At 42.1% G+C, this 26,242-nt stretch overlaps 1 protein-coding gene and 1 long non-coding RNA gene across 9 annotated transcripts; one reads left to right on the forward strand and one right to left on the reverse strand.

Annotated features, from left to right (window-relative positions):
• Positions 1-4,267: 4,267 nt before the first annotated feature.
• ZBTB38 (zinc finger and BTB domain containing 38) lies at positions 4,268-26,242 on the forward strand. Of its 8 annotated transcripts, XM_027905093.1 has the most exons (5): positions 4,268-4,336; positions 5,091-5,156; positions 5,979-6,115; positions 10,194-10,304; positions 22,230-26,242. In XM_027905093.1, the coding sequence occupies exon 5, from the start codon at positions 22,239-22,241 to the stop codon at positions 25,806-25,808; it is 3,570 nt and encodes a 1,189-aa protein (XP_027760894.1). In that variant the 5' UTR covers positions 4,268-4,336; positions 5,091-5,156; positions 5,979-6,115; positions 10,194-10,304; positions 22,230-22,238; the 3' UTR covers positions 25,809-26,242. The 8 variants fall into 8 exon arrangements, with proteins under 8 accessions (XP_027760894.1, XP_027760895.1, XP_027760899.1 ...); XM_027905094.1 differs by lacking the exon at positions 5,979-6,115; XM_027905098.1 differs by lacking the exons at positions 5,979-6,115; positions 10,194-10,304.
• LOC114068740 lies at positions 4,446-5,687 on the reverse strand. Its single transcript, XR_003573656.1, has 2 exons — positions 5,621-5,687; positions 4,446-4,669 (listed from the first exon to the last, which is right to left on the reverse strand). It is a non-coding gene; the product is annotated as an uncharacterized LOC114068740 (long non-coding RNA).

Here is a 26,242-nt window from a genome sequence, read left to right on the forward strand (position 1 = left end):
ACTACCCCGAGTGTCATGTTACACAGGAAATACAAAAATGCAGCCTGTAAAGGTGAGCACAAATAGCCATAAAGGCATTACTTTCTTCAGATTCTATGGACGGTGTTACAGTTTTTAAAGAAATTCTCTTTGCCATTTGTTTACAGTGAATCCCAGGTGCTCTAATACTTAGAGAATTTACAGCATAGAGTACTAGACTATAAGTGGCTGTTAGAAGCATTTCACCAAAAAAAATAGACAAAATGTATCTTAGTACGTGGCTTGTCTGTGATCCTGAAGTTGAGGCATGCCCATGCTTTTCCATAATGCATGTTCACAACACATCGACACAATGGAGTATCTCAGAACACATTTCAGAATATTCAGATACTTGCTATTTTTGTAGAGTTTCTGTATTTGCCTTTTATAAAAGGAATTGCCTTTAAGCGCTGCTCTGCTTTTCATTCAGCAGTGCTGACAAACATGCCCATCTACCAGGACCAGCAGGAGTCTAAACTTGCCTCTTAGACAGTTTGCATCCTATTTTTGGTGGCCTGTTTATGGGGGTGTGACAATTAAAAACGAAGGTGTGTAAATCACTACAGGAATAACTAACAGCAATTGTTTTCTGTCCAGACAAATAATGGAAGTCTTTGTACAGCCATACAGAGACACAGAAGGAATTGTGGGGAAGTCTGGGAAAACTGTCAGCACTCAGCTGAGTCAGTCTGTGTACACAGATGGAAATCCAGGGCATGTTGGCTGGGTCAGGTACAAATGAGCTTTACTTTGGCTCTAGAAAGGCAGATGGTGCAGGTTCTATCAGGAGTCCTTTTTTCACTTCCCTCCCCTTGTTTTCTGCAGCCCAAAGGGGAGCTGTAGTACTGAAGAAGGTAGCTCCTAAATGACGTAGGATGTAGCAGTAGGATTTTGGACAGGAGGCATTTGAGCAGGAAGTCAATGAGTAGGCTGAATGCCTGGGTATATGGATGCCTTCCTGAATGTAAGTGTTAGGGCAGAGAATTTTAGTTCATGATGAAAGGTGTGGGTTTTCTCTTTTCCAAAGTAACTCTTCATTTCAAACTGAGTATTCATCAACAATGTGGTTTTTTTGCAATGGCACTAGCAGAATACAGAGACAAATAGAATTGACTGCAGCAAAGTTCAGAGGCTGAAAAAGTCGTTCCAAGAGCAGGTTTGCTGACAGGCTGGAGCTGGTTCTGGTGTGCCTTTTAGAAACACCCACCCTGGATTCCCAAGTTTGACCGAACCCAAGTGTCCGTCTGTTTGTTCATTTGTTTATTAAGCGTGTTCATAACTATTAAGCACATCTCTCACACCCAGCATGTCTCCTATAGCTAGAGGGACAGATTATTCCCCTGGTCCAGCGTGGACATGTGTTGAACAAAGACAGAGGTGAGCTGGTCTGTAGAAAACTGTGTTTGTCACTTTTTTTTTTTCTCAAAGCCTCCCCGATCTTCATCCAGATATTCACTGCTACAAGGTTGGTGCTTGGCAGAGCTCCCAGCCTACCTGAACCCCCTTTGTACTTCCTTCTCAGGAAGACAAGGTGTGGCAATACCTTGAGACAAAAATCAGTACAGGTTTAAGGGACTTCATGTGAGTCTTTCTTTCCACCCCCTATCTCCTTTAGCCAGATGATTGATGTGGAGGACTAGGACCTTCCCTCTAAGAAACCACGTACCACAAGGAGGATGCTGCAATATCAAGTGATGCTGGAAAACCTTCATTCCTCCCCAGTTTTGATAAGCCGTGGTATGTGAGGAGAGATAAGATGTTGTTGCTCTTGAGTGATGATAAATGAAGCATGTTTACAAGTAGGATGCTTGAAAGTGGGAAAGGCTGCAGCTCAAATGGCCTGTGAGACCCAGTGAGGACACTTGAAAATAGCCTGACTTTAAGCTGATTGAGTAAAGAACTGACACAAGCTCATAGCAGGGGCAGGGAATTCTGAAGTCAGGACTCAGGCGAGCCACTGCCTTGGGACCGTAACAGTTTTGGCACAAATCACATTAGAGCTTAAATCCAAGTTGCTGAGCGAGAAATTACATAAAATACGAATATATCTCTACCTTGAAAAATTGGGCCTACTTCGTGCAACTTACAAATGCAACTTTTTGAATTTATTTCCCGTGGCACGTGTTGTGAAGCGGTAGAAGGACCTAAAACGTGTTTTCTGAACTGAAATGCTGTTGAGTCTGAAGCAAAATCATTGCAAATTTAAGCCTGGAAAATTATTATTAAGCACTGCAAATTGCCCATTGAAGCAAGAATTATGCCTAAAGATTTTGACAGACTCGCTCCTCTGTTCAATGTGAAGTGTTTATTCCTTTGCTGTGTCCACTGCCAGCAGGCTTTTAATGTCTCCTAAATCACCCAACCCAAAACACCTTGCTGTGTCTGTCCCAGAGCAGTGCTCGGCAGGGTGACTGAGAATGCTGACCTCAGGAATGCAGGAGCATCTTTGTTGAAATCAGTCTTCTGCTGAAAATTACTGTCTTTATACAAAGCTATCACTGGCTTCTGAAATAATAATAATATCATACTCTAACAAACTGCTAATACAGCCCAAATCTTCCCTTCTGGAAATCTATAGGAGCTTTCAGCGTGATTTTAAACAGGGCATGACTAATGTGACAGTGCACACTTGACTAAGAGATGAACATGAAATAAACCTCAGAATTAAGCCATATTTAATACTCTTAATTTAAAGCTGATATATGGTGGCATGTATATAATCAGTCAGCCCTTAATGTAAAAAAGCTCAAACCAAACAAAAATACAAATAAAGGCTTGCTAAAAATCCTACCTTAGTTTGTAATCATGCATTGCAATAGCAGTTGTTTTTGCTGGTCTGATCTGCCTTTCTGTTGGCTGGGTTCCCTTTCTGTGACAGATGTGCTATTTATGGAAGGGGATTCTGAATATTTTAAAGCACTGACTGTTAGGATCATCTCATTCCCAGCCTTTAAAATGAAAGAGAACAAAATGCCAAATAACTTCCCAAAGCAAAACCTCCAAATTGAACAGATACCTACTTAATCATTAAAAAGGAAAGAAGTGTGTGTGGGGGGGAAGCAAAGTCAGATTGTCTAATTTTTACAAGAAATGAATACGTACGTACAGCAGCCCAGTCTTTGCTGCGCAACATTTTCTGATTTAACACAATATTTGTTATTAGCCTTCACTTTCTCTTTTAGAGAGAAAAAAAGTAAATCAAAAGGTACCCAGGTTCCTAGGGAAAGAATGAATACGTGCATGAAAATTTGGCTGCTTTCTTTCTCAGCCATGTTGGCAGGTGGAATGAAAGGCAGCGCTTCTCTGGGCAAATCTGGCCTCCCAAGGAGGAGCTGTTTATTTCCACAGTTGGCCAGAAACCATTTATGTTCTCTTCTACCTACGGTAAATATTATTTACCTAAAGAATTCTCCCAGTGAAATCTTTTCAGGGCCAACACGTTGATCTTCGCAGTTCTGTTTTGTGCCGGGCATCGGCTTGTGGTATTCGCAGGTGGAGGGAGAGGGAGCTGAGAGAAGTCACTGCCATACTGGGGGGATTCTACTCTCTAAACAGGTAGATCCTATGGTTTGTTTTTACCTCACCTGCTGGTTTAGCCTTCTGGGAAGGTAATTCAGGTTATAGTAAATTAAACTGCAGCATGGTTCTCTCATTCTCCCTTTGGAGACACAGTGACAATGAAAGCAGAACCGTTTTTGCTAATGAGGCGTTTTAAAAAAAAAAAAAAAAAAACAAACCAGATTAGCTGTTTTTAATGCTTTTCTCTCTGTATATCTTTTCATTACACGCGCAAAATATTTTATTGTGCTTTTAAGTTTTCCGGGAAATAAGCCTTTTTTTTTGACACTTACAAAAATCTAATTCCCACAATTACTCCCGCAGCCTCTGCAGAGGGTGATACCAATTTAACGTATGCAGCAGCCATTAATCTCAGAAGGTAACACAGAGCCGTTAAGTAGGCGACGGGAAATTTTTAATTATTATTATTATTATTATTTCTGCGGGTTTTACGTTTCCAAATTATTTTTTTTTTTTTTTTTTCCTCAGAGACGAAGCAGCACTTTGGTATCTGCATTGACCTCCATGATGTCAGAATGTCATTGTGCGACCGTAGCTAAGAAAAGCCTCCGAGGAAAAAAAAAAAAAAAAAAAAAAAAAAAAAAAAAAAAAAGAAACAAAACACAAAGGAGCTTTGCATCTTCCAATAACATGAGATGTGCATATACAGGACGCAGCATTTTGGGATTCAGGCTGTGGTAGTGAGTTGTTGCTTTCAGTTTGATTAGACGATCCTTGTTTCGCTTTCCTTGCTCTGACAGTGAGTATTGCCTGTACGCTGCTTAAGTCTTCTTAGTGCTATCTAGGTCAGTGTACTTAGGAGAGCTTTTATGTCCTGTAAGTCTGACAGATAGCGTGCTTGGCAGAGATCAGCACCAAATTTTCTTTTATTTGTTGTATCTGAGGATGGCAAAATATCTTCAAACGGATCAGAACTGCACGCCACATAGCACCTACCGTTTCTGCATTGCAGATATATTTAGCTCTAACACTGCTTGTGGTTAACAGGGTGTAGCGTAGACACAGACAGCTGATCATGCAGTCAGACCCGGTGCTCGTGTGGTTTGTCAATACTGCTCAGGATTTTGATGGACTGTAAAAGAGAGAGAAAACCGAAAGGAAAGAAAAAGAAATGCTTTATTTGCCTGAACACTAGGCTTTTAGCTCTATTATTTTTTTCTATCAATGGCTTTTTTATTTTATTTTTTTAATTCAGGGACTTAAAAATTGAGAAAGCACGGCAAATGCATCCAGGATATAATGTGTGCGACGTGAAACCTTTCTGCACCGAGAGGATGTTCCTGTAGTCGCCGCAGCGCTTCTCCAGTAAGCAAGAAGACTGTTTTGTTTTCCTCGGCAGGCGACTCAGCCATTGCACAAGCAGATTTTGATAAGAGTTTGAAACGCCTGCTACTGTATCACAGTAGAATTTGGAGTTTGCTAACAGTGTTAGCGACTGGAGCTCATCTTGCATCACCAGTTGATGACAATTTTCTTTGTTCCCTCCCACCCAGTTGAACCAAGACTGTGTAGCTGATACGCAATGTCACTTACAACATTAATCAGATACTGCATTTAAGGTGAGCTGTCCCTTGCCTCCTCCCTTACCAGAGCTGTGCTGCAGTATGTATCTCACTCCTGCAAGCCTAAAATGGCAGGCAGGATTAATGTTGCTTGTGCTGTGTGCATGCTGTGTATTGAATTCATTATACTGTGCCTGGTATCTCAAATGTGAGTATGTAAATGGTCTGTGTGCCATGTCATGCGGTAGCGAAGAGTGGTTTGTGCTTCATTACAGCCTTAGATATTTGAGCATCACCTTAAGAATTCTTTTCTTTCATTTGCAATGTGGTGAGCTGTTAGCTTGTCATCACATTCAAACTACGTTATTAGCCCTTGGAAAGGGGGGAGAAAAAAAAAAAAAAAAGCAAACTGTGCTTCCAGATGGTGTCACCCTTTTTCTTCTTGCGTTTACTGTAGTTTAAATAATGTATATTGTATTGTTAATTAATGTGAATATCGAATTAAAGCACTTGAAACTTACATATTTATTATGCAGGTAGGAGGCACGTCGAGTCTATTTTTAACTCTTACGCAGTCCACGTTGTGCAATGGGCTTTGGTTGTCGAGTTTATATTTTCAGCTGTGATATCAATAGGTTGATTTTCAGTAAATGTGACAAGTGGCCTTTGCAGTGGTCAGCTTCAAGCTTTGAACCCTCTGAGGAGGAGGGAAAAAAAAAAACAAAAAACCAAGAACAAAAAAAACCAGCCAACCTTGTGTTGCAGTTTCGGAAAACCTTGGATGAGGACGTGGTTGTTTTTTTTTTTTTTTTTTTTTTTCCCCCACTCCTGCTTTTCCCTGTTGATAAACTCGGTTCTCCCAATCACGGTCTATTCAAGCTGCTTCCCATCTGAATTTTGACGACTGCTTCTCAAAAATTATCAAGAAGACCAAGAATAGAACTCCTCTCCATCGCTCCACACAAAAATGGCTGGGTGCAGTGCCATGCTAACGCTGCTCTAAGTGGTGCGGGCAGGTAGGTTGAGATTTGCATGTTTTACTGTTTTCTTGGTCAGTGTTGCAAGAACATGAAATGGGCTTTGGAATGTGGCTTCCAGTTTAAAAATGTGCTTAACTGTTAATGAAAACAACCTGCATTAAATTGTTGGCTTCACATACTGGCATGGCAGTTACTGGTATCTGGGGTTTTTTTTAAAATCTGTTGTGAAAGTGGAGCAATCATGTCTGTTAAAATAATCATATGTACCAAGGGCGTGGCAACGCTTATGCAACAAAAGAATTTTTGAAAACCCTATTGATTCCATGACATTTTGAAGCTGACTATAAGCACTACTAAGCTTGAAGCTAAAATGCAGAAGTAAAAACTGAGATGGATTAGAAAAGTGAAAAATATTTCAATTCTGTCGTAAGCGGTTTTGCGTTTTGTGCGAAATTTAAATAAGGAATAGCATGTTTTAATGCTTATATTTTCAGTATTGGCCACAAACATGAAACTGCAGTATTTCTTTTTATTTAAAAGTAGAAGGACTTTAAAGAGGAAGATTGATATAGATGGCCCTGTCAGCTTAAAACTGAGTATCAGTTCACTGTGTTTTGCTTCACACAAAAAAGATTATGAAATAAAAACTTAGCTGCCTTAAGTACAGAAATCTGAATTTGAGCATTAGGAATAAAAATAATTATGAGTACTGCATTACTTACCCCAACTTTTGTAATATGTTTGTTTCAGATTAATACTGGGCCAGAACCAGTTTCCTTGGCAACCAAATCCTTTTAAAAGGTTCAATGGTAGAGATGTAGAAAGATGTTATTCTCTTTAGCAGCAATATCACAATGCAAATGGAAATGGTGGTTTCCTCTTAGTTCTAACGCAGAACTGATCTCATCTTATGTTTCCATGTGTCTTATCAATTCCTAAACGATGCCATGTTTATAGAGCTGTACACACAAAAACCTGTTTTATCCCTGGTTTGCAGTGCTTGTTCCCAGAAACGTACCCTGGTTTCTTTTTTTTAATTTAGCCTCGTCTTGCATGTAGGTCAAGGTTTGTACTGTGTGTGGATAAAGCGAGAGTTTCATTATCACGAGTATAAAAATATTACTGAAATATTTAGCAGCTGAGAAATTCAGAGAATCAGAAGTATCTTTAAACCTTCTCTCACCTTTTCTGAATTCAGCCACAGTAATGCTAATAAAGCTTTCTTTAAACACTGAAGTGCAGGACCAGAACAGTTTTTAAGCACACAGCAAAGAACTGCTGTCAGACCTCACCCAAACCTGCTGAGAATAAGCTCACTTGTGGTCTGCGGTAATTTGCAGACCTTACAGATTTTGCAAAAATTCGAGTATTTTAAGTCTTTATTTCTATTTTTAGCTGTTATTTTTTACAGCACCGGTTCAATAATATGGTGCAGCACGGGTAACTGCCTGTGCAGAATCAGATGTTTCTAAATGTCTCCAGTGAGCTCACAACGTCGTGGGTCTCCGTGTCGATCCCTTTTGTACGTGACTTGAGAAATTCTCACCCCTGCAAGGAGACTTTTGCAGCAGGGAAGCCATTTTCCTTCCGTGCCCTTGACTTTAAAATGACTAAGTATGTTTTGTGTGCGTGAGGACCCAGCACTGAAAGTGAACGCAGAGGACGCATTTAGAAGCACAGCCAATTATTAATAATAGCCTTGACAGTATCAGCAATATCAAATTAATTCCCATTTATTTCTAAATATATCAGCCCGATGCACTCCAAATGAACAGAGTATAACTGTTCAGGAATACGACTTGTCATCTGTTGTAACAGGCAAATGCTTAATAATGACGATAAAACCATTTGATTTGGAATTGTAAGATTAGTTTACCCGGTGCAATATTCCTCTCTTCCACCCGAAGAAGCAGGACTGAAAACGCAGCAGACAGCATCTCTCAAGTGACATATTAAAGTTTGCATGTTTTGCACTCTGATTTATCTCCAGCAGCCTGCTTCTGCTGATTATTCTCCTGCCTGAAACGTTAATATGGAGCGCGCCATTACATGTGGCAAGAAAGCGAATTTCTTTGTTTGTTTTTGTGTGGTTATTTTTAAAGGAAATTGCTGAGCAAATGATATGTCAGAGCAGTTTATTTATCGCCGCTGATATTTATCTTTAGAAGAGATGGAGCACTTAGCAATCAACTGTTTCTATTATGTCTTTGTGTTCAAGCAGACCCACTCAGGGCATTTTTTAAAAGTAGCTCTGTTCCATGAGCACACTTCCCTGTGGTTGTTTTAAACCCATTTGCCAATTTGCTCTTTGTTAAGGGGTGCAAGTCCTCTTGTAATTAATATGACAACTCAAGTGCTTTCGTGGGTCCGGAAAAACTCACTGGCAGCCCGTGAACAGTAATTTCTTCCAGCTAAAGGAACTGATTTCTTTATTAAGGAGGAGTCTGGCAATTAGCAAGCTGTTTGCAGTTTGACTGTAGGTGGTTCAGAGGTATTTACATCCAGCTGCTGCAGTGTCACGATGTTGTGGCCAGAGGTGCCACAAGAAACCTGTAAACTTCATCCATTTTATTCCCTTTGGCTACGGGGTCCAACCAGGGCATGGAGGAGCAGGTGCAGTTTTTCCCACCTCCAGCACAGCCTGCAGATATAACTCTTAGTGGGGCTTGTTGGGTTTTTTTTTTTTGGGGTATATTTTGTTGTAGTTTCTTTTATTTTCAGTTTTATTTTTCAGTTGGTTATCGAGCCTCCCTTTTTATAAATGAAATACCTTCTTTTAAACATGCAAATTCCATTTATGCCAAAACAGAAAATCTGTACAAAGCATGAGTAAAAATGAAATCAAACTCAAAAACTATTCACTCAGACACTATTCTACTTTCAGTGGCATTTCTGCTTAAGGTTACTTCTGCCTCTGAACTTCATTTTGATTTGAAACTGCAGGTCTCTCAGTGGTTCAGATAATATTTCTCAGATTATGAGACAGATTCTGGTGGTAATGACCAGGTACCAATTAACCCTTTCGAGGCATCTAGTGTCTGTTGTGTTTTATCACATAAATTGCTTTATTATGTATTAAAAGGGCTTTATTATGTATAATACTGTATTTGAATTCTATTATTACCAAATGTGGGGATTCTTCATCTTTGGTAAGAACTTTTACTGTTTGATTCCTCCAGATGAGACGTTTAAGCTTCCAATCACCGTATTTTGGTCACTTATGAATGTGCCTTTATTGGCAGTTGAGGTTATAATGACTTAAGACGATTTTCTTTCGTTCTGGCCTTTGTGAGCTACAGAATTCTCACTCAGATTAACATGAACTAAAATGTACTCGGCTAAAACAACCAAAATAAAAATTAGCTCCCCTTCTTACCTTGAAAAGCCAACGTAATGGGTCCTGTATTTCCTGTACAATGTCATTTGTCTTTGGTGTATTTGCAAATGGGAGATGGATCTCTGTGTTCCTAATCGCTGCTCTCTCGTCGCTGCTGTGTAAATGTCTATCAGCTGAGTCATAAGGCCTTATCTGTCTGGTTTTGCAATTGCCCTATGGAACAATTTAATTTTGGTTAGGATCTTCGAAACAAACCCCTGCTCTGAGTAATTTTTATACTATTACATGAAAACCTTTTTAGGGTGTTGGATACATAATAACAAAATCTGGATGTTTGTCGAGGATGAATAATCATTTAAGCAGGGAGATAGGGGGAGTTTATTCCAGAGAATAAGAACTGCTTAGAAATGTCATTATCACAGATACCCTGATGATATCTTCAATAAGAGAGACCAAAAGAGGCGGAATAGAAAGAGAAGAAAGGAAACATCTCTTGAAATTACGATTTTAAACTTGAAAACGTCCTTACATTTCTGTCTAGAACTTCTCATGAATCCTTACGTCCAGTTTGCACCACCCAGGTTAAACCCTAATAAAACAACGCAGCAGAAGTTTGGTTAATGGTGCTGTTTTATTGCTGGTGCGTTCTGAGCCTCACAGATGTAGGTTTGGAGTCCTACAGCACCCCGGGGAAAATTCTGAAGGATTGCATAATGTATGAGGAAATTCGTACTTGTCCAGTAACTCAGTATTACATTTGGATTTCTCCCTTTGCAGGCTGACACACAGTAGCCACAGAGTTCACAAAAATCACTGAGATGATTTTGCCGAAAATACCTGTCAATACCACTTTTAAAAGGCTCTAACAGAAGAACAACCTGATTTTAGGTGGGTAAGTTTATGGGGTGATATCACATAGAATTAGAGATAAAATATTTAACACTATAACCACTGCATTACATAATTTTTTTTTTTCTGTGAAGTTGTAATTTATTGTAGCAATTTAAGAGTTGTTCTCGCTGTGGTACCACAATGCTCTATTTTCATGTCGATACTGTTGGATTTTTCCGGCTCCTGCTGGATTTCTATTGCCACAGAGGCTGGACAAACAAAATCAGGCAGAACAGATCTTTGAAACAGGTTGTTAGAGCCACCAGTGATCTGTACAAACAGATTGGGAGGGAAGGAAACCTTGGAGCTCGCCAGGATGTCAGCTCAGCATCCCAGTGGCGAGTGCTCATTGCAAAGCTGTGCGGCCCAGGGAAGGCAGAACTCCTGGTGCCAGTGCCCATCCTGGCACTGTTGTGTTGGTCAGGCTGTGTGTAGTTCATGGAATCTACACCTTTATATGTGACTGTAATGGTGATGGTGAAAAACCTCTCGATTCCTGAGCTGGAAACAGCACTTTGTGGGTTCAGTGCGATAAATAACCAGCAGATTTCAAAGTAACGGTTCGCATTTTGCACGGCTTCTTCAAATTTCAGCAGTTTCCTTTTTTTCTCTCCTTGTACTGGTTAGCACGAATATGTCTGATATCTGTGCTTTAAATGTAAGATACGTACGTATTGAATGGAAGAATCGGTGAAATCCTGATTCGTTCATTAATTTTTAATGTGGCCCTTTGTATAATTTGTGTTACAGAAAGGGAGAAGAAGTTCCATTGATTTCAGTGGCACTGTTTGCACCAATTTCTGCAGAATGACTGCATCACAGTCATTCACGCTGTGGTATCTCTAAGTAGAAATAAGTAATTCAGGTTACCAGGCAGAAGGTATGATAAGGGAACAAGTTAAAAAAAAAAACAAACAAAAAAAAACCCAAAAAACCCACAAGCCAAAAAACCTCTTTGATTCCTAGAATATCTCAAACTGTTTTTCTCTGTTTAAGTTTACTTTTAACACACAGTGTTGTGGGACACAGAAAATGGTAACAGATTTTCAGAGACAATAAAATGGCACTGGTGGTTTAAATTAATCAGGGAAATGCTAAAATTAGAAAAATTCAGGTCACCTGCACTTACTGAAGCGATGAGCTGCCAAACCTAAGTTGCACCTATTTTAAGTAAATTATCATGGAACACTTGCTCAGTACATTTTAGATAGAATACTGGGCCATAACCTGTTTCCTTGACAACCACATATGAATAAAAGGTACATTAGCAAAGCTGCAGATGTGTGTCAGTGAATGCTTATTAAGCAGCCCCATGCATTTACATACCATGTGCTCACAATAATGCATGCATCTTGAAAATCACCATATAAAAAGATTTGTGGGCATGGCCCAGTGTGGATTCCCAACTCTCAGAGGTTTTAACTGCACATCCCCGTGTTTTCAAGGGAAATATCTCTCCTGGTTTTGTTTTTTTTTTTTTTTTTTTTTATTTACTATTGCACTTTAAATTGGTCTGGCGAGATCCGCACGGGATTGGCGTGGTAGGCTCGGTCTGCGAATTGAAACCCTTTCCCAGGATCCTGAACACTGATAGATAGCGCTGCCTTCAGCAACAAAACGTGGCTGGGAGCGATGGCTGGTTTGCATTCTCCCAGAAATGCTCAGGCATTCTGGATCTGGATGTTGTGCCAGCACTCAGAGGCGAGCATGATCATATCGTTTTTACAGAGGGACAAACTAAAGCCACCAAATAAAAATGAAGCTGGTGTTGCTCGCAGCGCTCTCGTTCTGTGCAACCTGCCCAGGCAAAGAGATAAGACCCAACTGCTGTCTCCTACCAGTCAACAACAGGAAAAGGCAGGGGTGGAGAAAAAGCTGAGGAAGTCAAAATGACAGCTGTTCACAGACTTTTGGAATAATATTTGGATGTAGCATTTAGGCAGCACTCACACTTTCTGTGCAAGTGTTTGGATAGTGCTGTTTTGGTTTACAGTCCTGGATTAAATAAGGTCAGTTCTGACAATTTGCGTACTGACTTCAGCAAGTTTATGTACAGGTTATTTTTGGCCTTTCTTCTTGAAGTTTTAATTTATGTATGGAAGGAAAAGCGCATACAACCCTTTAGGTTATCCCACAATTACATATTTTTAAGGAATTAGTCTAAAATCCTACTAATTAAAAAGACAGGGAAAATGGGAATCTGCATCCCTGGCTTTAAGTTCAGTGTGTGTGTAATCTGAGAAGTTGCTTATGTGACTGGTAGCCTAATTAAATCTGCCTTGAAATCAATGAAAAGATTCCCATTTACTTTTTTTGGAGTGTGCAGTAAGAGAGAAGACTTCATTCCTAACAATTAGATCTAGGAAATTAGGATTATCCTGACAATGCCCAACATTTCCATAATTCTCAGCAGTTGAGAATCAATACTAGAATCTAGTATTAATTCCAGATACTGTCACATGAATCTTTTCATGATCCTGAACCATAAACAATGTGATCAGACACCATCACATGCTACAATACCATTAAGGCTTTTGAGTGAGCAAGAGTTTGGGAAATTATTATTATGAGAGAGAGAAGTCAGCTGTTGTTTGGTTGGTTTGTGGGGTTTTTGTTTTTGGGTTTTTTTTTTAAATTCTTATTAATATTATTTGTTGCTCCCCATCAGAGCTGAGCTCAGAGCTGAGCAGTTCCCACTGGTGGCAGAGCAAGCAGCATGGACTTTCCTCTTGCTGCCAGTTGCATCCACAGTTATTGTGTGTCCAGTAAATTGTCACAGTATTGGCCACACAAAGTGACAATTCCGAGCGACAGCCGTCACCTGTGGACTGGCTTTGGCTCACCAATGGGACAGCGAAACCAAAAAGATTTTGCAATATTTTAAGGATACTGGAGAGCAATAGTGGGCAGTTAACAGCTTGAGAAACAATTCTAGTTTTCAAAATAGCTGTGTCCAGCGCTCTGGCAGACCAACTAAATGAGGTGTTTCCAGGAAAAGGGATTTAACTCTATTTTCAGTCTCGCCTGATTTGCTCCATCAGCTGCAGTAAAGGGCAGGAACGGCTGCACTGGCCTGGCCCCCAGCACACCTCACCCAGAATATCTGTGGATGCTGGTTCCCATATTCAAAGGATGTTTCCTCTGAAAACTGGAAAATGAGGGGCTGAGTTCAACTGAGTTCAGAAGCTCAATACTTTTATTTTATCGTTCTGATAACCAAATAGGCAAAAAAACCCCACATAGTAATTGCTCTGAGCGAACAAATAATACATGTTTCACTTGCTCCTTTTGTTTAAAGCTATTCAAACATATAAATCACTCCATTTGACAGCAGTCAACAACAGAAAAATGTCTGCTGTTGTCGCTGTGTCTGTAAACACAGCTCGGTGCTCGCAATTGATCTGTGCTAGCTGAGGACTCTGATATGCCCCGCAAGTGTGGGCGGCGAGAAAATGGCTTGTCAGCAGCACAGAAAAAATGAAAGACTTCAATGGAAAATAATATGAAGATTGTTCAGAGATAGCAAGATGTAAAGTCAGCTGATTCTTAGCAGCAGTACAGCATGAGCTTTTGTATTTTGTGCATAAGAAGAATTTGGATTTATGTCAGTTATTGCTGTTGCTTCATTTTCTTTTTTTTTAGACTGATGAAAAAGATGTAGTTGCACCTTTAAAAAGTGCTTGTATGTGTTCAGTATTAATGGGACTCAGATTAGGCCATGCCTACATTTTACAAAGGCAGCACACCTTGGAGAAGGACTTGCTTTGGTGCTCGAGCACAGCTCAGGGAGTTTGAGAGCCAGATGAGTTGTGCCAGCTTTCTCTCCTCTCCACCAGACTTGGAGGAGCAGGTTGGCTGCTGCAGGCACTGTAACTGCGCTACCTCTGCCTTCCCCCTCCACCTGATGCTTGAGGAAAGGAGGAGGGTTGCACAAAGGAACTCTTTCCCTTGTTCATGTAACACAGAGGGGAGTTGAAGGCACTTTGGGCTGCTGGCGCTTTCCTCAACCCCACTTGTGAGTGAAATGCCTCCCATCCTGGCCAAACTCCTGCTGCTTAGGATGAATTTGCAAGCCTGAGTAATGCTATATATTTGTTGTTTCCTGCTGTTGCTTAAGAGCTGAAGCTGCTTGAGGAACATTGGAACATTTTTTTCCCAGGCAGTCTGAAATACTCTTAAGGACAGGAATGCCACGTGCCACCGGTTGCAGGAGTGAGATTATCAGACTTCAGCAAAGCATCCAAACACCACCATTTCAGCAACCTTGGAACTGTTTTATACGTTTTAAAGAAGCTCTGACAATTTTCTCTCTACCTTGCAATTTTACCATATCACAGATAATCAATCCACTGCTAAACTACTCGGACTTCCACTTAAAAGGAGCACGATCTTTGTGTGAGGTTATGTGCAATCATTCGTATGTTTAACAGGAACTGGTACACACACACTAGCAGGACTGCTGTTTTTAAAGTATATAATTTATATTGTGGCTTCCACCCTGGAATCAGGATTGCACACGCACGTGAATCTCGTCTCACCTCTCACAGGTATCACTGGAATCCATTCACACAGGGCTGACTGCAGCGCCAGTGGCTCCATTTACTTGCAATGCAGTTGGTTTTACGTGAAACATTATAATGATAATGTAAAATCCTGCGTGAGGCCAAGACAGCCTTAGAGAAAAATTGTTATTTTGAAGAATACTTCTAATACACAAGGAGGTGACGGGACTGTGAATTCCAGTAGCTCAAGTTATATATATATATATATATATATATGGAAATTAGTTCTTACAATTACAGTACTAGTTACAGAAAAGATAATTCTTTTTTTAGTGAATCAGCTGAAGTGGCCTTAAAAAAAACAGCCTGTTTAAAAAAAAAAAAAAAAAGAGAGAGAGAAACAAAAACAGTCAAGTTTAATCTTTTATTTTGTTTATAGATATTAAGACTTATTAAGACTGCCAGAGCATCCAGTGGTCAAGTACAAATACATTAATGTGTCTTAAGTTGGAGGTATCAGCTATACAAATGATGGTTATGTATCTGATTTTCAGAACAATTTAAAATAATTTTAATTAAGATTATGGGGAAATGAATAACCTAATCTTCCTTAAATTTGTTTCATGTAATCAAAAAAGATGCTTGTTCAGTAATGCATTTCTTTCTTTTAAAGGATTACAACAGGTTTAATTTAATCCACTTTATCCTATTGTTACTGACAACACACTTGCCACAAATACTTCTTGTGGCACTTGTGTCAGAAATCTTCATAAATACATATTATTATGTATACACATATCTAGAACAGTAATAAAGGAACAACAGCAAATAAGCAGGAGGCAAAGTCCAAGATTAAAAGCAACCTACACTGTGAGTGTGAAACTTTGCTTCTCTGTCATGCAAGCTGGAATAAAAAAGGCGGTTGGGAAAACTTTGGGACACGCTTTGCTTTTGCAACCAACTACTGGGTCATCTCCTGACTCAGTTGGCCATGAGATTAAAGAAACAGTTTTTTGGTAGCAGAGTCCTAAGCTAAAAACATACTCTTTGCTTCAGTAGGTGAATTTAAAGTAGTGAGAGATGTGTATAGATAAGTCACTGAAATTATTACAATTTCCTGACGTGAACAAATTTCTTATCATATCTTTTAGAGAACCAGGAAAGCATTGCTTAGCTCCAAGACAGAATGATGGGGGGAAAAGACCTCCCCTCCTTATATTTTGTTATGCTGATATTAAATAGTTTCCTGAGATGATCAGCAGCACTTATCATGAAGAGGCTCTAGCAAAGCTCTGACTTCCAGGCCCATCAGGTATGACAATGACAAAGTGGTTCATGCTCTGGATTTTGTTTTTCTCTAAAGGGAATTAGTTCCTACTATTCAGTGCTTCTAATGCATAGGTTTAAGATTTTAAAACAGAGCTACTGTCCAGCGAAGCTGTGTACACAATAGCTTGTAAAATAAGCACAGGTTAGCTTTGGACAAAGTTAGCAATCTTTAAGACAAAAACCCAGTTTGTTCATTTCTCTAATAATGTTTTTCGCTGTGTCGAAGCCCAGTTTTTCTCTAAGCTTCATGATTCCAAATCCTGAGAAAACGGGTTTTGCTGAGTATGTAAAATGAGAGGCTGAGAGAGAAAATATCTGGGAAGCTTGTACCAAATGTATCAGAGCATCAGGCTGAATGAAATCAAGCTGTGGCCTCCTTTATCTACAGGAGCATTTGTTAGTGCTTATGAAGCACTGATAGCATTGTGCTTGTTTCCTGAGGCAGTAAAAGATATGAAGAAACCGTAATTAATGAGAATACTATTTAACATAAACTGCCTTGTGCTATTTTTCTATAGATGCTTTAAAAATATATATATAATTAATATAATCAGATAGGGAGAAGGGTAAATGCGACTATACTGCAGTAACCAAATGTAATTTATTTCGGATTTTTTTTAAGGAAGTGTTTCATCTCAGCTTTCTGGAGGGAAGTGGTGGGAGACAGCATTTCTGGAAATACATAGCTCTGTGCTTTCTGTTTCTCCCTGGGAGAAGGCCGGGAAGGCCAGTGAGGCCCTGGCAGTGCCGTGTCAGGTGTCGCAGTAACTCCGAGATGGGCCCGGGGCTGCCCTGATGGCGGCGGAGCGGGGGCTGGGGACTGGCACCGCCGCCTTTCCTCGTCCTGCTGCGCTCACGGCCCGTGCCCGTGCCCAGCTCGGCGGGCAGGCCCAGCCCGGCGCTGTCCCCGTTCCCAGCACGGGTCACAGTGGCGGAGCAGGAGCAGGAGCAGTGCCAGGGCCGGGCCCGGCGGTGCTGGCGGAGGGCGCGGGGCCCGGCCCGGCCCGGCCCTGCCCGGCACTCCTCGGGCGAGCCCCGCGCCGGCATCGCCACAGCAAAATGGCGGCCGCGCCGTCCGCCCGCCGCCCGCCCGGCACCGCGGCCCCGGGCCCGGCCCGAGCCCGCCGCCCGCCCGCGGGGAGCCCGCCGACACGGCGTTAATGGCCCGCTGCCCCGGGGCCCGGGAGCGGCTCTGTGCGCGGGCGGAGCGCGGCGCCGGCAGGCACGGAGCGGCGGCAGGTCAGTACGCGGCTCCCGCGGGAGGGGCGGCGCGGGCTCAGCGCTCCGCCATCGGCGGGGCCCGCGCGGGCCGCGCCGCTCTCAGGGGCACGGACACAGCGGGGCCGCCGCGCCGGCAGCCCGAGCCTCGCGGCGCCGCTCCGGGGTCAGGAGGCGATGGAGCGGCCGCGTCCCTGCGGCTCCAGAGGGGCTATTCGGCTCCGCGCTGCCCGCCAGGGGCCGCGGCCGGCTCGGCGCGGGGGCAGCGCCTCCCCGCGGGCACCGCCGGCACCGCCCGCGCCCCCGGCCCGGGCCCGGCAGGCAGGGCGGGACCCCCGAGGAGCGGGCCCAGGGTGGGCTGGGACTCTGGGGCCGGGCAGTGACAGCGCACACAGACCCCGCTCGGAGCGGGCCCAGGGTGGGCTGGGACTCTGGGGCCGGGCAGTGACAGCGCACACAGACCCCGCTCGGAGCGGGCCCAGGGTGGGCTGGGACTCTGGGGCCGGGGCAGTGACAGCGCGCACAGACCCCGCTCGTTCCGAGCCAGGCGCTGCCCAGGCCCTGCACGTGCGGTGGGAAAAGTTCGTGGGAAACGTTAAAGGAGGGAGCGAGAGAACGAGGTGAGGATGCCAATAGTGGGATGGAGTCTCAGCTCTGAGCATAGGGCTCGTCGCGTGGCCTCAGAGGGCTGTTAACCCTGACATCCCATTCTTAGGCTAAATTCCAGCACCCCCCTCCGCCCAGCTGAGAAGGGGAAAGCGCCAGGCTGAAAAAAAAAAAAAAAAAATTTCAAGTCTATAATGCTCATGAGGCTTTAACAAACAGATCAGGTAAGTAAGTGTTCGATGGTAACAGGGAAGGACGTGAGCAGCGAGAGTCTAAAAGAGTAAAGCTCTAAATGCACTTGTAGAAATGAGGGGTAGCTCCATGCTGGAGCCCTGTCCTGCGTGGTCCTGCGAGCTGTTGAACGGCCTTGGACGTCATTAACATCCTCAGATATCATTAACATCCTCAGACATCATTAACACGGCCCTGCGTGCCTGGGGTTTGAGGAGGCTGCAGGGACCCTGACGAGGCAGCCGTGCTTCCCAGGGGGGACTGGTGAAGTGATCCCATAAAAAGCTGGGCAGTCATCCTAACAGGGATGGTGGGACAGCAGGATTCCGGGTGAGCAGGGATCAGAGCTGGGGGATACGGGGGGGTGTTTGTGTTTATTTTGGGGTTTTTTGTCCATTGGTGATGTGTACCCCCATTTCTGCTCTAGAAGAAAATGGCATCCTTTAGGAGAGTCAGATAGAGGGGAACGTCCCTTCTGAGCTGGGGAAGCAGCTTCAGAGTAGGTTAACAGAGTGGGGGGAGGCTGAACATGAGGAAATCATGGAGTGAACCTCTTTCCACAGTGCCATGTTAGTAAGTAGCAGAAAATACAGGCATCTTTAAAATCCCAATAGAAATCTAAGGAATGAGAAAACAGTTCATCACTTATCTGGCTGGGTTTTATTTTGACTGGGTAGTAGCAACTACTGGTTTGGGTTTTTTTTAGCTGTGCCACTAGCCTGTGTTTCAAATTTAGCTGACTGAAGTGGAATAAAAGAATCTCTTGTCATATGTAATGGGGTACACTTGTCTGGTAGTGGATTTCAAAAGTTTAGCAGAAGTTAAAAGAATATTCCTAGATTGCAACACTTCTCTTCAGTAGTAAAAAAACCATACTTGGTATTTATTCGCTAGTGAAACTTGTTGTGATCCCTTTGTTGATTTAGAAGTAATATTAATATAAAAATTAACAGTAGCTTCTTATTTCAGCACTGTTCATGTAGAGCTGGCTGATTTGGTATTTATAATCAGCAGTGCCATCTGTGAGGCATAAGCAGTCAAATTTGTGTTTGGATGCATCATTCTCTGATCTTGACATTAACTTTTAATATTACTTTTTTTCACTTACTGTCCTGCAGTGATATTCTGCTGATGTCAGAAAAGGTACCGTTATAATTTAATCAGCCTGCTGACCATTGCACTTAAGTTTCAGATGAATATTTAAATCTTATTTCTTACAGTGATTCAACAACTCATAATGGCAGATTAAGTCTGTTACTGTTTTTGCAGAAAATCTGCAAATAGAACCCGTAACTCCCAAGCAGAAATTCTGCTGTTCATAACCTAAACTTATCTATAGCTGTCCCAAAGACCAACAGGTTATACTACAAAGGCACTGTTAAGATTCCTCAGAAATTATTTACGTCTGGATTGAGAGTAAAAAGTGTCAAAATAACAAACATATTTGTGTCAAAAAAGGATGGCTCAGTTGGCTGAAGAGTTTTGATGACCTTCACTAGGTCAAGTGGTATTTACATACATTTTGGGCAGCATTTATAGATAATACTAGAGTTCCTTCAATGATTCTACAATAAAAATCATACAGGAGAACAGTTATGTTCTAAATTGACTTTCCCGTGTTTTAATCAAAAATATTTAACAGTAATACACCTGCAAAGTTTGATCTCTGTATATTTTGGTCTTGGTAGGGCTCCCTTGGAAACCAAAGAGCAGGTTTTCATTTTGCAGAATGAACTGCAAATGGAACGTAAAACATTCCTGAAATATTCCATTTATGTGTGTGCTAGGAAGGGTGTTCTGCTTTTGATAGCATTTCAGACACATTTTCTGCAAATACAAGAACAAGACAGGTAAAATAGAAGCCAGTAAAGAATCATTACAGACAGGAATAAATGGGCTATGTGAGGAATGCGTAGGTGGAGATGGAGAAGCAAAAAGTATTGGCTCTGAAAGCCAATTTTCTGTGGATTTTTTTTTTTTTTATATAGCTTTCCAGGGAGATATATAGCATATGGTTTAGCACACAGAAAAAAAAAAAAAAAAAAAAAAAAAAAAAAAAAAAAAAAAAAAAAAAAAAAAAAGAAAAAAAAAAAGGAAAGAAAAAATAAAAAGTTACCAAATAGCAAATGATATTTTTTACCATGTTGACACAAGGAGTCTGGCTTGGTATTTTACTGAGCATACCAAAATATCCAGGACTACAAAAACTGTCAATCTATATACATGCAATTAGAACTTTAAAATATTCACTTTTTGATCCTTAGGAGGATAAATTTTTAAATAACAAGCTGAATAATAAGACTTTGCACTAAACCCACTCGTGTTTGGATGCCTCTCATCGTAGCAGTAGCAGGCTGAGAACACTTAGCAAACAGTCTGTCAGATGATGTGTCTTTGAACTCCAACCAGCTGTCTCCAAGAAAGAAACAGGAAAAAAAACCAGGCAAGTTCCTGTGGGGCAGTTCACTGGGAGGTAGAGTTGACATCATTTATTTCTTATACTCAGGAAGTCACCCTATCAGGAGCTCCTGTTGTGAGATGTTTTTGATGTCTGACAGTTGGTTTCTGATACCACATCACATGAGCCAGTCAGATGCAATCTCAGACATTGTCAATGAGAAAAAAGAATCAATTATGGGGTAGTGGCTGCTTGCTGGAAGGAAAGTGTTTTTGTCAGCGTGCTTTCTGTAGAAGACTCGATATGCCAGAAATATCTGCAGTTATATCTGGGATTTTAGATGCTGAACCAAAGCAGATAACCATTTCTAAGGATTGTGAATTCCAGGCTATCCTGCCAAATGAGTAAATATCCCTTATTTTAAGCAAAATAAGTGTCAAAAACAAGGCCATCACCAATTATGATTTTAAGTTTAAAAGGCACAAACCAATGCATCTATATTTACAGCTACTGTGAGTGTCCAGACAATCCAAATAATATTCATATCCATTTCTGTCACTGTTACACTGATGAATTCATTTCTTGACATCTGGTGGCATGTGTAAGGATTAGAGGTATTTTTGTGAATCACAATTTTGTTTGTTCTGAATTCTCTGCCTTGGAAATTGTACTGTTTTGGAAGCTCTGACCATCTGCCTAGACAACACCTTCCTGATAGAAACGAGGTAATTCCTAACTTAGACCTCCAGTGTTGTCTTATTCTAATCTGTCTTACAAAATACCTGCAGTTGGTAATTTACTTTGAGGTGCATTTTGATTCCACAGTTTGAAAGAAAAGGATCTTTAATAGCTGTGATTTTTTTTTTGCTGTAGTGATTGGTAAGTGCCAGTAGAAGAACTGTTTCTTCATGACCTGAAGTCAGAAATGGGCAGCAGTAATTGAAAACAGAGCACAGAGATGGGGAAGAAAGGAACAAACCTCATTATATGATACAGATCTGAATTCGAACAAAACAGAAAAATCATCTGGTTAAGAAGACAGAGATTTTAAACAGATTAAAAATTCAGTTGTCCAAATTAAATATTCAGTTGTCCAATTAATCCGTTTTTTCCAGTCTATTTTTCATGTTTATTTTGCGTATTTTTTCTCAATGGAATAAACCAGTATATTCATACAATAACAGCCTGGCTAATAACATTTTGTTGGTAATCATTAAATCTCATTATTATATGTTGGCAGTAATTTAGTGGCATTTACTATTGCAATTAAATCTTATTATTTGTTAGAAATTAATGAAATTATGAAATTTCATAGAAACTATGAAATTACAAAGTGTAAATCTAAACTATAACTGAAGAAAAAATTGTTCTTCTCTGCTTGCTTTACTCTCAAATTTTTTCCTCTGCCTCGTGCTGGGGAGCCACCGGTGCTCCTGCCTCCTTCATCTGCACACACCTTTCCTGCAGTGATGTTGGCACCAGCGAACATAAGATGACTTAAACCTGAAACAGTACGACAAGGTTTACTCATGCTTAAAATTTAAAAGCTAATAAATTTTAAAACATTACATAAAGCTATAACTTTACTCTGTAACTGAACAAATGCCTTCTAAATATATGTGTTTTTTTTTCTTGTAGGTGACAGTCATGTCCCCTTCAAAGGATCTCAAGGACGACTTCCACAGCGACACTGTGCTTTCCATTTTAAACGAGCAGCGCATTCGGGGCATTCTCTGTGATGTCACCATCATTGTGGAGGATACCAAATTCAAAGCCCACAGTAATGTGCTGGCAGCTTCAAGCCTTTACTTCAAAAACATTTTTTGGAGCCGTACTATCTGTATTTCGGGGCACGTGCTGGAGTTGGATGATCTCAAAGCCGAAGTGTTCACAGAAATCCTGAATTACATCTACAGCTCCACGGTAGTTGTGAAGAGGCAGGAGACTGTAACGGACCTCGCAGCTGCAGGGAAAAAGCTGGGGATATCATTTCTGGAAGACCTGACAGATGTAAATTTTTCAAGTTCCCCCTGCCCCTACGCATACTGCGTTAACGAGAAAGGGAACGTCAAAGAGGAGAAACACGAAAAGAGACACGAAGACTCCGCTGTGACCAATGGACCACGAATTACAAATGCATTCTCAATTTTTGAGACAGAGAACAGTTTGTTTTCTCCGCTTGATTTGAGGGCCAGCTTTAAAAAGGTGTCTGACACCATCCAAGCTCCCAACATCAGCCTGGACAGAAGCGACGTTTGCAAGGAAGCTGAGCCAGCCAGCACCTTGGCTGAGCACTCCTATGCAGTTTCTTCTGGGGGAGACACTTCCCAGGGAGCCCCGTTTGTGGAGCAGGACAGCAGCCCTTCGTACCAGGGGGGTGAGGAGCGCTATGAGAATCACCAGCCCACCCCAGTCATTCAGCAGGGAAAACAAGCAGGTGGAGCTTCCAAGCCAGCCTTCAAGCCCCAGGGTACGGGTTTGGCTGTGGCAAAAGCACCAGCCTGTACGGTGACCACTGCAGAAGCCCAGCACGAAGCATGTACTGATCAGACAATTACTGCCTTTCCAAAACCTCAGAATAAAGCGGGAGATTTCCATTTGTCCCGAGAAGAGGAAAACAGTTCTGCTGATGTTTCTGCATCTGAGACAACCGTCGTTCCACCTGTTTACAGTTGTACCTGCTGTGCAAAATCATTCAATGACAGGGCGTCACTCACTGCTCACCTTCAGCTCCACTCAGAGCATCAGGAAACTTTCATATGCAAATACTGCAGCAAAGAGTTTGCAAATCGGAATATTCTGGAAAGTCATGAACAAGTCTGCGTGAGATCAAGCAGTCTGTCAGTTCACAGTGGAAAAGAACAAAACTTTGCAGATAACTACACTGCTGCAGAGGGAAGGAATGGAGGCTCCTATGCAAACACAGAGCCCCTGCTGTCTGAAAACAGCGTGGCTGAGCGTCCTAATGCAAACTGCGCCTTGCCCGAGACAGATCATCTGGTCAAAGTGGTGGATGGGCAGATACTGTACACCTGTGTGGTCTGCAAGCGCAGCTACGTCACCCTGTCCAGCCTGCGCAGACACGCCAACGTGCACTCGTGGAGGAGGACGTACCCCTGCCACTACTGCAACAAAGTGTTCGCGCTGGCCGAGTACCGCACCAGGCACGAGATCTGGCACACCGGGGAGAGGCGCTACCAGTGCATCTTCTGTCTGGAGACCTTCATGACTTACTACATTTTGAAAAATCACCAGAAGTCCTTCCACGCCATCGACCATCGCCTCTCGGTGAATAAAAAGACGGCCAATGGAGGTTTAAAGCCCAGCATGTACCCGTACAAACTGTACAGGCTCCTGCCCATGAAATGCAGGCGAATGCCTTACAAGTCCTACCGAAATTCTTCATATGAAAATGTCCAAACAACTGCCCAGGCCAACGAAACTACTGCTACTAACTGCTTCATTCCCACTTCCCTGAGCTCTGAGCTACCACCGCTGAATTTTCAGCATACCATAATAGCAAACAGCAGAACCCTGGCCTTGGATACGTCTTCACGTAATGATACAGCACCTTCCACGAATACTCAGAATTCTTCTTCTTGGGGAGTGGGTATCTTGAATTCTGACCTGCAGAGGGACTTCTTCACGGCTGAGAAAAGAGTTTCCACTGCTGCGAGTGACTCCGGTTCTCAGGAGTGTGATTCCTCGGTCGTGTCTTTAACTAATGTGAACGAAAACTCAACCTCTGTCATCAGTTACAGCAGTTCTGCACCCTCTGTTATAATGCACAGTAGCAGAGTTTCATCAGTGATCATGCACAGTAAAACAGTCACTTCCATAGAAAGCAGTAAGACCGAATCTCCGAGTAATCCACCCAGCCAGTCCATAAGCGACGACAGTAAGTGTGGGCCAGAGAGTTACGGGAAGTGCGTTACAAAATCAAAAACTGTTAAGGATAAAAAGAAAACACTGCTGTACAACAGAGCAGAAGCAGCTGAGGATACGCAGCACGTCACAGGATCTGGAGGTTCATCAAGCAAAACAATCAATGCTGTCCAAGAATCGAGTAAAACAGAAACGTACATTGCAAAGCCGGCCTTGCCCGGAACGTCTGCCGACAGCAACGTTGCACCCCTGTGTCAGATAACTGTAAAAATTGGCAATGAAGCTATTGTAAAAAGACACATTTTAGGATCCAAGCTGTTTTGTAAAAGGGGCCGAAAATCTAAACACGAGCCCAAGCAGGACAATGTAACTGAGGAACCAGAAATGGAGGCGAAAGAAAAGAGCCCGTCTAGACTGTACAGCTCGGAATGCCTGGAGCTGACGGAAATGTGTGATGATGTGAGCGATCAGGACTCCAGTGATAAACCCTGGAGACCCTACTATAATTACAAACCAAAAAAGAAATCCAAACAGCTAAGGAAAATGAAAAAGACCAAATGGAGGAAAAAGCACGGCAGCAAGAGCACCGTTATGGAAAGCCACAGCACAGGCGGTCGAGAGTATGCACTCAGGAACGCTCCTGAGGAAAAGGCCACCAGCCAGGAAGACAACACAGAAATGCCCAATCTTCACTGTGAGCTCTGTGAAAGGGACCCGTCTTCCACAGCAGAGGGTCAAGAGCACGTGCACTGGCACGTAGCTACTTCAAAGCCTTATATTTGTGAGTTATGCCAAAAACAGTTTCAAAGTCCATCCACTTTAAAAATGCATATGAGGTGTCACACTGGGGAGAAGCCCTACACTTGCAAAACCTGCGGGAAGTGTTTCTCAGTTCCTGGAAATCTCCAGAAACACGAACGCATTCACCTGGGTGTCAAAGATTTTGTCTGCCAATACTGTAACAAGGCGTTCACTTTAAATGAAACCCTCAAAATACATGAGAGAATTCATACTGGAGAAAAACGCTACCACTGCCAGTTCTGCTTCCAGAGCTTCTTGTACCTCTCTACCAAAAGGAACCACGAGCAGAGGCACGTCCGTGAGCACAACGGGAAAGGATACGCTTGCTTCCAGTGCCCCAAAATCTGCAAGACAGCAGCTGCTCTGGGAATGCACCAGAAGAAACATCTGTTCAAAAGCCCAGGTCCACAAGATAGAAAAGAACAGTTTTGCAGTGAAAGCACTAAAGTTTTGGAAAACCCGCGTTTTCTTGTCTCAGAAGGAAGCCAAGTGAAAAATGCACAGAATGCAACGCCAGAAGTTGTACTCTGAGTGGCAGCTGTGCAACAGAGAATCAGAACCCAAAACTGTATATTGGAGAAGATAGAGATGCATTAAATGGGGAAATCTCCACTCAGATTAGTATAATTTACTAAGATCAAGTTTCTTCATCTAAACGTGTGTCAGTATTTGCAAAAGAATGAAAAAGTGACAGAAAAACGAATATTTGCAATAATACAAATTTAATGTGAAATACCCAAAATACTTTTGCCACAATAGACTCTTGGATAGAGAGAGAGAAAGGAAAAAAAAAAATGACCAACCAAAACCCTTCTACTTAACATTACAGGTAACTGGTCACTGAACTATGTCACAGTGCTGGTTTTGACTCAGAATCATTCTAGGCAAAAGAAATAAGTAGGTTCATGGTGTATTCTGTAGAAAGATTTTTTTGCTGCAGAAACTATATATTGCATTTTTTTTAA

Source organism: Empidonax traillii, unplaced genomic scaffold, assembly GCF_003031625.1.
Source record: "Empidonax traillii isolate 1590-97213 ecotype Southwest subspecies unplaced genomic scaffold, ASM303162v1 scaffold1119:size178550, whole genome shotgun sequence".
Taxonomy (NCBI): Eukaryota; Metazoa; Chordata; class Aves; order Passeriformes; family Tyrannidae; genus Empidonax; species Empidonax traillii.

Coding starts and splice junctions, on each gene's coding strand:
- ZBTB38 (XM_027905093.1), top strand. CDS start 22,239: ATGTCCCCTTCAAAGGATCTCAAGGACGACTTCCACAGCGACACTGTG.